At 51.4% G+C, this 12668-nt stretch overlaps 3 protein-coding genes across 3 annotated transcripts; 2 read left to right on the top strand and 1 right to left on the bottom strand.

Moving 5' to 3' along the window:
* Positions 1-6: 6 nt before the first annotated feature.
* LOC124483749 (keratin, type I cytoskeletal 18-like) lies at positions 7-3249 on the top strand (the record flags this gene model as incomplete). The annotated part of the gene is made up of 3 exons (XM_047044293.1): positions 7-135; positions 2759-2875; positions 2995-3249. Coding segments are annotated over exons 1-3 (486 nt in total), but the record flags the coding sequence as incomplete, so codon positions are not given.
* Positions 3250-3258: 9 nt separating this feature from the next.
* Positions 3259-5387, top strand: LOC124483406 (loricrin-like). The gene is made up of 3 exons (XM_047043850.1): positions 3259-3860; positions 4011-4979; positions 5264-5387. Exons 1-3 carry the CDS (start codon positions 3326-3328, stop codon positions 5305-5307), a joined length of 1548 nt encoding a protein of 515 aa, XP_046899806.1. The 5' UTR covers positions 3259-3325; the 3' UTR covers positions 5308-5387.
* An 822-nt stretch (positions 5388-6209) lies between these two features.
* Positions 6210-11062, bottom strand: LOC124483748 (heme-binding protein 2-like). The gene is made up of 8 exons (XM_047044292.1): positions 10496-11062; positions 9521-9580; positions 9329-9410; positions 8445-8565; positions 8027-8166; positions 7463-7626; positions 6418-6732; positions 6210-6276 (listed from the first exon to the last, which is right to left on the bottom strand). Coding segments are annotated over exons 1-8 (951 nt in total). The 5' UTR covers positions 10498-11062.
* Between the last annotated feature and the right edge of the window lie 1606 nt (positions 11063-12668).

The following is a 12668-nucleotide window of genomic DNA, read 5'->3' as shown; positions in this document are numbered from 1 at the left end:
GGCGGTACAGTGAATGTGGAGATGGCAGAGACCCGCACCACAGACCTGGCCCAGGCCATGGCCGACATCCGTGCCGAGTACGAGGCCGTGGTGGAGAGCAACCGCCGCCAGGCCGAGGGCTGGTACATGACCCAGGTGTGGAGCACACACACACACAGGCAGATACACACACAGGCAGATACACACAGGCAGATACACACACAGGCAGATACACACACAGGCAGATACACACACAGGCAGATACACACACAGGCAGATACACACACAGGCAGATACACACACAGGCAGATACACACACAGGCAGATACACACACAGGCAGGTACACACACACACAGGCAGATACACACACAGGCAGATACACACACAGGCAGATACACACACAGGCAGATACACACACAGGCAGATACACACACAGGCAGATACACACACAGGCAGGTACACACACACACAGGCAGGTACACACACAGGCAGATACACACACAGGCAGATACACACACAGGCAGGTACACACACAGGCACACACACACACAGGCACATACACACACAGGCAGATACACACACAGGCAGGTACACACACAGGCAGGTACACACAGGCACACACACACACAGGCAGACACACACACAGGCAGATACACACACAGGCAGATACACACACAGGCAGATACACACACAGGCACACACACACACAGGCAGATACACACACAGGCACACACACAGGCAGATACCACACACAGGCAGGTACACCACACAGGCAGATACACACACAGGCAGATACACACACAGGCAGATACACACACAGGCAGATACACACACAGGCAGGTACACACACAGGCAGATACACACACAGGCAGGTACACACACAGGCAGATACACACACAGGCAGATACACACACAGGCAGATACACACACAGGCAGATACACACACAGGCAGATACACACACAGGCAGGTACACACACAGGCAGATACACACACAGGCAGATACACACACAGGCAGATACACACACAGGCAGGTACACACACAGGCAGGTACACACACAGGCAGATACACACACAGGCAGGTACACACACAGGCAGGTACACACACAGGCAGATACACACACAGGCAGATACACACACAGGCAGATACACACACAGGCAGGTACACACACAGGCAGGTACACACACAGGCAGATACACACACAGGCAGGTACACACACAGGCAGATACACACACAGGCAGATACACACACAGGCAGATACACACACAGGCAGATACACACACAGGCAGATACACACACAGGCAGATACACACACAGGCAGATACACACACAGGCAGATACACACACAGGCAGATACACACACAGGCAGATACACACACAGGCAGGTACACACACAGGCAGGTACACACACAGGCAGATACACACACAGGCAGATACACACACAGGCAGATACACACACAGGCAGATACACACACAGGCAGGTACACACACAGGCAGGTACACACACAGGCAGGTACACACACAGGCAGATACACACACAGGCAGATACACACACAGGCAGATACACACACAGGCAGGTACACACACAGGCAGGTACACACACAGGCAGATACACACACAGGCAGATACACACACAGGCAGATACACACACAGGCAGATACACACACAGGCAGATACACACACAGGCAGATACACACACAGGCAGATACACACACAGGCAGGTACACACACAGGCAGATACACACACAGGCACACACACACACAGGCAGGTACACACACAGGCACACACACACACAGGCAGATACACACACAGGCAGGTACACACACAGGCAGGTACACACACAGGCACACACACACACAGGCACACACACACACAGGCAGATACACACACAGGCAGATACACACACAGGCAGATACACACACAGGCAGATACACACACAGGCAGATACACACACAGGCAGGTACACACACAGGCAGATACACACACAGGCAGGTACACACACAGGCAGATACACACACAGGCAGATACACACACAGGCAGATACACACACAGGCAGATACACACACAGGCAGATACACACACAGGCAGATACACACACAGGCAGGTACACACACAGGCAGATACACACACAGGCAGATACACACACAGGCAGATACACACACAGGCAGATACACACACAGGCAGATACACACACAGGCAGATACACACACAGGCAGGTACACACACAGGCAGGTACACACACAGGCAGATACACACACAGGCAGATACACACACAGGCAGATACACACACAGGCAGATACACACACAGGCAGATACACACACAGGCAGATACACACACAGGCAGGTACACACACAGGCAGGTACACACACAGGCAGATACACACACAGGCAGATACACACACAGGCAGATACACACACAGGCAGATACACACACAGGCAGATACACACACAGGCAGATACACACACAGGCAGATACACACACAGGCAGGTACACACACAGGCAGATACACACACAGGCAGGTACACACACAGGCAGATACACACACAGGCAGATACACACACAGGCAGATACACACACAGGCAGATACACACACAGGCAGGTACACACAAACACCAAGGAGTTTCAATGTCCATATGCAAAACATTTTCCCTTTGTATGTTTGTCTGTGTGCATGTGTGTCTCTGTGTATGGGTGTTTGTGTGTGCGTGTGTACGTGTGAATGAATGTGTGTGTATATGTGTCTGTGTGTGTGTGTGTGTGTGGGTGCGTGTGCGTAGGTAGAGATGAAGAAGGCTCAGGTGATGGAGGTTGTGAACTCTGAAAGCTCAGACATGAGCGAGGGACGGAACCATGCCACGGCCCTGCAGATTGAGCTGGAGGCCTTCTACATGGCAGTTAGTCTCACACACACACACACTTACTCACTCCTCCCCAAATGCTACCTTCCTCCTCCGTAACCCCACCTTCCTCCCTTACCTTCCGCCCCTGTCTCCCCCCTCCCTCCCCCCTCCAGAATGCCAACCTGGATGATCGTCTGTCGGAGGTGGGTCTGCAGTTCCACCAGCGCCTGGTGTCGGGGTCTAAGCTGGTGTCGGGGCTGGAGCAGGAGCTGGCGTCCCTGAGGGAGGGTGCTCAGCGGCAGGCTCAGGACTACCAGATGCTGCTGGACATCAAGAGCCGCCTGGAGGTGGAGATCACCACCTACAAGCAGCTGCTGGAGGGAGCCGGGGGGGTGGCCGGGGGGGTGGCCGGGGGGGTGGCCGTGGGGGGGGGGCAGGGTCTCTGGGAGCCTGGTCACGGAGGGTGGGATCGGAGGCGTGGGGCTGGGCAGGGCTTGGCTGGTCATGTCATCAGGGGGCGGACTGGTGGGCTTGTCTTCGGGCGGGGGCGGGGCCGTGACGATGAAGTCTGGCAGCTCCTACAGCTCTTCTTCGGGTGGGGCGATGATGTCATCCGGAGGCGCCGCACTGTCCGGGTTGGCCTCCTCTGTGACGTCATCAGGGGGCGGGGCTACGATCGTCAGGTCCAGCAGAACAGAGATTTCCTCTTCCATTGGCTCAAGTGACACCGCGTTGATTACGTCATCAGGAGTCGTCGGGGCTGTGACAATGTCATCAGGAGACTCCGCCCTATCTGGCCTGGGCTCCTCTGTGATGTCATCAGGGGGCGGGGCTGCAGTTGTTGTCAAGTCCAGTGTCACGGAGGTCTCCTCCTCCGCCCTCGGTGGCGAGGCTGGTGGGCTGGCCACGATGACATCATCAGGAGGCGCCGCGCTAGCGCCTGGGGGCGGGGAGGTGGTAGACATCTCCGTGGTGACCATGTCCAGCAGCTCAGAAGTCTCTTCCGGAATGTCCGCTGGAGGGACTGTGATGTCATCAGGTAGGCGCCGCAGTGGGGTACTTCCTGATTTCTAAGCTGATTTTTTTCTAAACTCTGCAGCAGAATGGGAGAACTTCAGTGTTGCCCCTTTCTCCTCCCCTCTCTACTGCCCTCCTCCCCTCTCTACTCTACCCCTCTCCTCGTTCTCAGGTGGAGTCGTGATGGAGAGTGGAACAGCCATGCTTGAGTCTGCTGGTGGGGCTGTGATGTCATCAGGCGGTGCTGGCTTGGTATCAGGCGAGATTGTGCAGTCCAGCGCAGTCGAGTTTAGCTCCTCCTCCTTCAGTAGCTCCTCCTCCGGCGGTGAGGTGGTGATGTCATCAGGAGGCGCCGGAGGAGCAGCGATGTCGATGGCATCCGGAGGAGGGGCCTTGATGTCTGGAGGCTCCGCTGAGATGTCATCAGGCAGCGCTATCTTGTCTGGTGGGGGCTTGGAGATGATGTCATCAGACAGCGCTATCTTGTCTGGTGGGGGCTTGGAGATGATGTCATCAGGTGGTGGGATGGTGATGGATGGGGGCTCTGTTGTGATGTCATCAGGAGGCGGCCTGATGTCATCAGGTGGTAGCATGGTGATGGATGGGGGCTCTGTTGTGATGTCATCAGGAGGCGGCTTGATGTCATCAAGTGGTAGCATGGTGATGGATGGGGGCTCTGTTGTGATGTCATCAGGAGCCGGCTTGATGTCATCAAGTGGTAGCATGGTGATGGATGGGGACTCTGTTGTGATGTCTTCAGGAGGTGGCCTGATGTCATCAGGTGGTGGAATGGTGATGGATGGGGGCTCTGTTGTGATGTCATCAGGAGGCGGCCTGATGTCATCAGGTGGTGGAATGGTGATGGATGGGGGCTCTGTTGTGATGTCATCAGAAGGCGGCCTGAAGTCATCAGGTGGTGGAATGGTGATGGATGGGGGCTCTGTTGTGATGTCATCAGGAGGCGGCCTGATGTCATCAGGTGGTGGAATGGTGATGGATGGGGGCTCTGTTGTGATGTCATCAGGAGGCGGCCTGATGTCATCAGGTGGTGGAATGGTGATAGATGGGGGCTCAGCTGTGATGTCATCAGGAGGCGTCATGTCCAACAGCTCCTCCTCTTCCTCCAGCTTCTCAGTGGGAGGTGAGACAGCACCCTTGCAGGTTTACAGAGGAATTACACCTGATAGTGGATCTTTGGGACTTTCTTTAATGCAACTTTATGGAAGACCACTTCGATAACTGTAACTTTATTGAATGTAACTGTATTGACTACAACTGTCGAGCATCGTCTCCATGGTGATAACACCTTTTAGTCACCCCGCTGCCTGGTATCTCTAAACCGCTCTTCATTTAACCAACCTCTATTCCCTCCCTGCTCTCTCTGTCTCTCTCCTCTCCCTCCTCCTTCCTTCCCACCCTCCCCAGGCACGGTCTCCAGTGGGGAAATCATAATGACAACAGCACAGTGATTTTACTCATGTCCTGAACACACACCTTCTTCCTCTTCGTACCTGTACCTTTTTTCTTCAGTAAAACAATAAAACATGAAGCGTGTGTGTTTCTTCTCACCTCTGGTGGAACCACGGTTCCTAAAGGTTCCTGATTCTTTGTTTGATTAACCGGTTTTAGCACCTGGGGTAAAAACATCTCTACTGTTAATGACTGTAAAGATCGAGAGAGAAGGAGAAAGGAAGAGAAAAAGAAGAGCGAGGAAGAGGAAAGGAGTGAGAGACAGATTAAAGACATTGTCACTATCTTTTATTGAGTCAAATAAATTTTTATATACTTCTACACAGCCCTATCTGTGATCAATAAATCAACCCAGCAAATTAGTCAAATAACCAGTCAATCAACAGTCAATCCATTAGATTTTTAATTAAACAATCAATCACCATCTACAACAAGCTAGTTGGATATTGATATATTTATGGCAGACATCCTATCTAGTTCATACAACTCTTAAGGCTATTTAGTAGCTGAGCAATGTCCTTGGATTAGCTGAAAGGCCTAGCAACAATATGATTGATTACATGGGGTGGCCAGAGAGATCTGATTGGCTGTATGGAGGGAGTAGGGATGTGATGGGTTGTAGATAAGCTGCAGTGTAGTTACTGAGTTTAAGATGCAGCTGCAGTAACAAGAGCTCTCCACCAGGGGCAGGGTGGAGCACAGACAACAGCAGAGGAAGGGTTGGGCTGGACTAACACACTAGGAGACGAACACACTGGGACCACAGTTAGAGAGAACAGGAAAGCCACCGCATATGGTCACTATCTCTCTCTCTCCCCCTTGCTCTTTCAACCCCCCTCTCTCTCTCCCTCAGAATATGATGAGAGCAAATGTGTTCATTTCCTGCTGACGGGTTCAGGGGTCAGGGGTCAGGGGTGGTCCAGGCAGCTGTGTCGCTCACTGGCTGGTCAGAAGAGGGGTCAGACACGCTAGGGTTCAGGGAGAGGGGGGAGGGGGGCGTGTGGGAGGGGGAAGAGGGGGAGGAGGGCGCGTGAGAGGGGGGCATTTGGGAGGGGAAGGAGGGTGTGCGGGAGGAGGGTGTATGGGAGGGGGAGGAGGGAAGGTTGGGGGGTGGGTGGGAGGGGAAGGGCATTGGGGAGTTAGCTGCGGACTGGGACGGTGTGCGTGTAGGGGTGTCGGTGGGGGTGTGTGATGGAGTGTCAGAAAGTGTGTGTGTAGGTGTGTGTATAGGGGTATCGGAGGGTTTTTGTGTAGGTGTGTGTGTAGGTGTGTCGGAGGGTGTGTGTGAAGGAGTGTGTGTAGGAGTGTGTGTAGGGGTGTCTGAGGGGGGGGGTGTGGACGTTGGTTCTTGTGAGTCGTTGCACACAACTTCTCCCTCTGCGACATACCACACCTCGTTGTGTCTGTTTAGCAACTTCAGGGGACTGGACACACACACGCATGCACACACACACACACACACACACACACACACACAGAGAAAACAGTCAGGGCAGGAGACAAAGACTGTGTGTACCTGTCGTAGGTGTGTGTACCTGTCGTAGGTGTGTGTGTACCTGTCGTAGGTGTGTACCTGTCGTAGGTGTGTGTGTACCTGTCGTAGGTGTGTGTACCTGTCGTAGGTGTGTACCTGTCGTAGGTGTGTGTGTACCTGTCGTAGGTGTGTGTGTGTACCTGTCGTAGGTGTGTGTACCTGTCGTAGGTGTGTGTACCTGTCGTAGGTGTGTGTGTGTGCCTGTCGTAGGTGTGTGTGTGCCTGTCGTAGGTGTGTGTGTGCCTGTCGTAGGTGTGTGTACCTGTCGTAGGTGTGTGTGTGCCTGTCGTAGGTGTGTGTACCTGTCGTAGGTGTGTGCCTGTCGTAGGTGTGTGTGTACCTGTCGTAGGTGTGTGTGTACCTGTCGTAGGTGTGTGTACCTGTCGTAGGTGTGTGTACCTGTCGTAGGTGTGTGTACCTGTCGTAGGTGTGTGCCTGTCGTATGTGTGTGTGTACCTGTCGTAGGTGTGTGTGTACCTGTCGTAGGTGTGTGTGTACCTGTCGTAGGTGTGTGTGTACCTGTCGTAGGTGTGTGTGTACCTGTCGTAGGTGTGTGTACCTGTCGTAGGTGTGTGTACCTGTCGTAGGTGTGTGTGTACCTGTCGTAGGTGTGTGTGTACCTGTCGTAGCCCACTCCGTAGTGGTAGGACAGGTTGTAGGGCGCGTGCAGGAGCTGCAGCTGCTGAGAGAGCAGGTGAGCGTGGAGTCTGGAGGAGACCGACAGCATCCAGCCGCCGTAGCCCCGCACGTACACATCCAGGTCTGGCATGTCTGTGAAGTACAGCTGCACACACACACACACACACACACACACACACAGACCGTGGAATCACACACACACACACACACTCAGAGAGGGCAGGACAGGCAGATAGGTTGACTCTTCGGATTAGTTGTCAAGGAGACAAATAAATCCTATGCCGGTTCTCATAGAGACAGATTGTGATATGCAGAGATAACCTGGGTTTCCATGAGAAGGAAACTATATGTACATATACACTGTGAACAGAGATTGTTGAAACAGAGATTTGATTACCCCAGAGATTTGATTACCCCTGATCATTCTCCTCGGTCTCTCTGTGTCTCTCTCTCTTTCTGTCTCACTCCATCTGTCTCTGTCTTTCTTTTTTCTCTCTCTCAGTCAATCACATTCTGATTGGTCTGAGGGGAGGGAGTGAGCTAACCTTCTCATTGGTGGGTGAGGGAGGGTTGTCCTGATAGGCTAATGGAAGCAGGAAGTTGAGGGTGTAGACGGCAGGCTCCCAGACCCTGGTCTCCTCGGGAACTCTGACCAGCACCGGGGCGGTCATCTCCATCTGGAGCCCTGACACACACACAGTCACACACACACAGTCACACACACATGCACAGAGCCACACACAGGGCCACACACACACACAGTCACACACACAGTCACACACACACACACAGTCACACACATGCACAGGGCCACACCCGGGGCCACACACAGTCACACACATACACAGGGCCACACACAGGGCCACACACACACAGGGCCACACACACACAGGGCCACACACACACAGGGCCACACATACACAGGGCCACACACACACAGGGCCACACACAGGGACCCCGTACCTAGATGGTTGGCTCCAGTGATGTACTGGAAGAGTCGTCTAAAGGCCATGGCTGCTCCCACACCCAGGAAGTAGGCCTCCGCATCTGTGGACACCCAGCGTGTAGGGCTGTAGTGGCGTACCTGGAGCACACACACACACAGAGTTACATATACACACACACACAAACACACACACACACACACACACAGAGTTACACACCCAGCGTGTAGGGCTGTAGTGGCGTACCTGGAGCACACACACACACACAGTTACATATACACACACACACAAACACACACACACACAGAGTTACATATACACACACACACGCACACACAGAGTTACATATACACACACACACAAACACACACACAGAGTTACACACCCAGCGTGTAGGGCTGTAGTGGCGTACCTGGAGCAGACACACACACACACAGTTACATATACACACACACACACACAAACACACACACACACAGAGTTACATATACACACACACACGCACACACAGAGTTACATATACACACACACACAAACACACACACAGAGTTACACACCCAGCGTGTAGGGCTGTAGTGGCGTACCTGGAGCACACACACACACAGAGTTACATATACACACACACACAAACACACACACACACACACTGAGTTACATATACACACACACACACACAAACAGAGTTACATATACACACACAGTCTCTCTCACACACACACACACACACAGAGTTACATATACACACACACAGTCTCTCACACACACACACACACACACACACACAGTCTCTCACACACACACACAGATGAAAGATTATACATGGTGGTGTGCCATGTACATGTGGTGTGTGTATGTGCATGATTGTGTGCATGTGTGTGAGTGTGTGTTTTAGAAGACGCTCACCTCATATTGATCAGTTTTGCACACTAGCTCATACTCCAGACATTCTCTCGACTCTGTGCAGAAACTAGAGTTTGTGCTGGGTCTGAGAACACAAACACATATCAACACCTTGGAGATATCCACACACACAAATACACACACACACACATATATATATATATATATATATAAAGAATAAGGAGATGTTCTTACCCGATGCCACTCTCAGCTGTAACCATCAGAGCCCACACCACTAACCCTGAGAAAATCAACCTGAAGGTGCACACACACACACACCGCTCAAGTCAAACCTGTGTGTGTATTTGTGTGTGTGTGTGTGTGCATGCGAGAGAGAGAGAAAGAGAGAGAGGCAGGTGTTTCACTGCAGATGTGCAGTGGGACACATTATCCTCTGAGAGAGAGGGAGAGAGAGAGAGAGGGAAAGAGAGAGGGGGGGGGGAGAGAGAGAGGGAGAGACAGAGAGAGAGAGAGAGAGAGAGAGAGGGAGAGAGAGAGAGGGGGGGGAGAGAGAGTTTTTGCTGCATCACCATGCCAGCTCCTCTAAGAAGCAAAGGCATTTTAAGGTCACCATGGGTACGCTACAGATCCAATTATCTTAAAAACAACCTTGGCTGTATTAGGAAGTGACAATTACCTTAACAAGCCGCATATCCGACCAAGTAACAGTTATTTAAAGGGTGTAATCGAGCCAAACCTGTCGTTATGCCGGTAGACGGGGTGGTACTTCACCTAGCCCTACATAAAGTAACATCAATACTGCAAATTTAAACTGAAGGGAGAAGATTTAAGGTCAAATGCCGCCAAAGTAGAAATTGATACACCGCATCATCGGTGTAGCAAAGTGAGTTTTTAAGCTAGCGTAAAGTTCAGAGGTTAACTTAACGTCGGAATCATACACCAGGCTACAACAGAACCGGGAGTTGTGTAGACGCAGTAGGATCGAACTTATAAACGGACAGGTAACATATCTGGAGCCTCCCTCCTCCCTCTCCTTGCTGTGACCAACGACACTGCGACATCACCGGATAACTGCATCCGCCCTTTCCACACCAACTGAGATGTGAGGATGACATTGGAAAACTTTTCCTTCTTTATAGTGTTTCAAATTAACAGTCTCTGGTTATATAGGGCACGTCAGTGGAAATCTAACAATTCACTTTTACTCACATTGCGACGGGGTCACTGTCCGGTCGCGTGTCGGGAAGTCTTCTGTCCTGCTCCGCCAAAGAGACGGTGGCTGAACGGTCCGAAGAATGTTGATCACCTCAGCCTCAACGACACCGGGGTTTTATACTGCAGTTTGCAGCTCGCGCATCTTATGAAACCCGAGCGAGCTCTGGTCCGGTAAACTGTCCAGGAGGGGGGGGGGGGGCGACTGGTCGCGCGCGGAGGGATGTCATTCCCGGTGCGCGCATAGCTTGCAGCCTCTTTCCCAATATATACACACACACACAAACACTCGCTCTCTCCATACTCTGACACATCCGAATATTTTCAGGGAAATGCTTTTATAGTCCATTTAATAAACACACGCACTGCCAGTTTCTGCCCCAGACTGGTCTACCTACCTACCTGCTCTGTATTCAACCCTGGGATCTATCTGCTGCTTGTCTCTCCCTCTCTCTGTCTCTCCATCTCTTCCCCGCAGAAGATGGCAAATGCTGGTTCCCTTCTATCTATCCCACGCCAGTATAACCTTGTTTGATACGTCTGATGAGTGATGAGTATTATGTGTTATTGTAGAAAGGCCCATCCAGGGACGGGAGTTGAAAATGAGCTCTTGCTATAATCTATATGTGCATCACATCAGCTGCAAACTTTGCTCTGTAGCTATGTTTAACTGCATTGTCCCTGTCAAATAAACTAATAAATAAATAAATAGAACTTGGTTCTTTAATGTTATTAATAATGTAACATAACCTAGGCCTCTCAGGCTACTTAGTGCAACCTTGTCTCCTTCCCTCTTCAGTGTCCTGGCATATCCTTGCCAGTCACATGATCCACACAACACAAGACCAGGGCCACAGCTGTGTTGAAAACATAATTTCTTTAATTACCAACCAGATAGAGATCCTCTTAGCTTGTCACAGGAGCAAATATCAGTCTAAGATCTATGCAGAGGCTACTCACAACACTTCCCAAGCAGGGGTTCACCTTGCACACATGAAACCTGAACCAAATGACCTCCCCCCCCCCCCCCCCCCCCTCCCCTCCCACCCCCCTGCTGATGCAGCAGGTGAGTAGCCTCCACAGACATAGAAGACTCCCAGTCGTCTCTGCGCCGCCATATTTACACACTCATTCCCTGTTGTGCTTCTTCCTGCTTCCTGGTCACGGCCAGAGGGGCCAAACCACACGGAGCACACGCGGTCACAGGAACACCAGCCACGACCACACGAGAGAGGAGGAACCAAAAACTAGTAACACCTCCATCTTGAATTCCTTCCTTCCTGTCTTTTGTACTTCCTTCCTCAGAGGAATCCATGATGAATGAGACAAGAGAAGGAAGGAAGGGAGGAAGGAGCATAACGCTGTGTAGACTGGTCAAAATGTCCGCCAGCAAAAAAACACACATTGGGCTGCGTTCCATTCCAGAAACATGCTTCCTTCCCCCATGCCCTTGTTCATTGGGCCCCTCAAGCCCTGGACCCTTGTTCACTAGGCCCCTCAAGCCCTGGACCCTTCCTACCTTGGGTGAATATCAGACCCTCATGGCCATACAAGGACACAAGGAAGGAAGCAGGGTTTTGGAATGGGACGCAGCATGTCAGAACGAAGCGCTAACTTTACAGCAGTGGTCTAGCGGCTCAGGAAAAGCATAAACAAAACATGGCAATACTGAAATATATAACATCTAAAACATATGCAAGGAACGTATACTGAATGATATAAATTCTTGAAAGACATTCAATATTCAATCAAAAATACTGAAATGAAAAGTTGATATTGAAAATGCTATTGAAAAAGAAAGAACAGAGATGAATGTCGTGAGGAGTTAGTTGGTCCTGAACAATGAGATTCCATATACGGTGTGTGTTAAATCCATATACAGCAGTTATGGAGGAGTCTAGGACGCTTTAAAACAGGTGAACACTCTCTGCTCTCTCACACACACACGCAGACCCACTCTCTCACACACACAAAGGGGCAGGCACACCCCCCCCCACCCACACACACACACACACACACACACACACACACACACGCACAGTGAAGGGATTGGCAGAAGTACCACTTAAATAGTCAGGTCAAACCGAAGAAACTAAATCTGAATACAAAATATCCTCACATCAAAATCTCTAACAATGATGACCATCTTTGGAGTTCAAACAGCGAGGGA

Source organism: Hypomesus transpacificus, chromosome 21 (genome assembly GCF_021917145.1).
Source record: "Hypomesus transpacificus isolate Combined female chromosome 21, fHypTra1, whole genome shotgun sequence".
Lineage (NCBI taxonomy): Eukaryota > Metazoa > Chordata > Actinopteri > Osmeriformes > Osmeridae > Hypomesus > Hypomesus transpacificus.
This window is presented reverse-complemented; position numbering and strand designations above follow the sequence as displayed.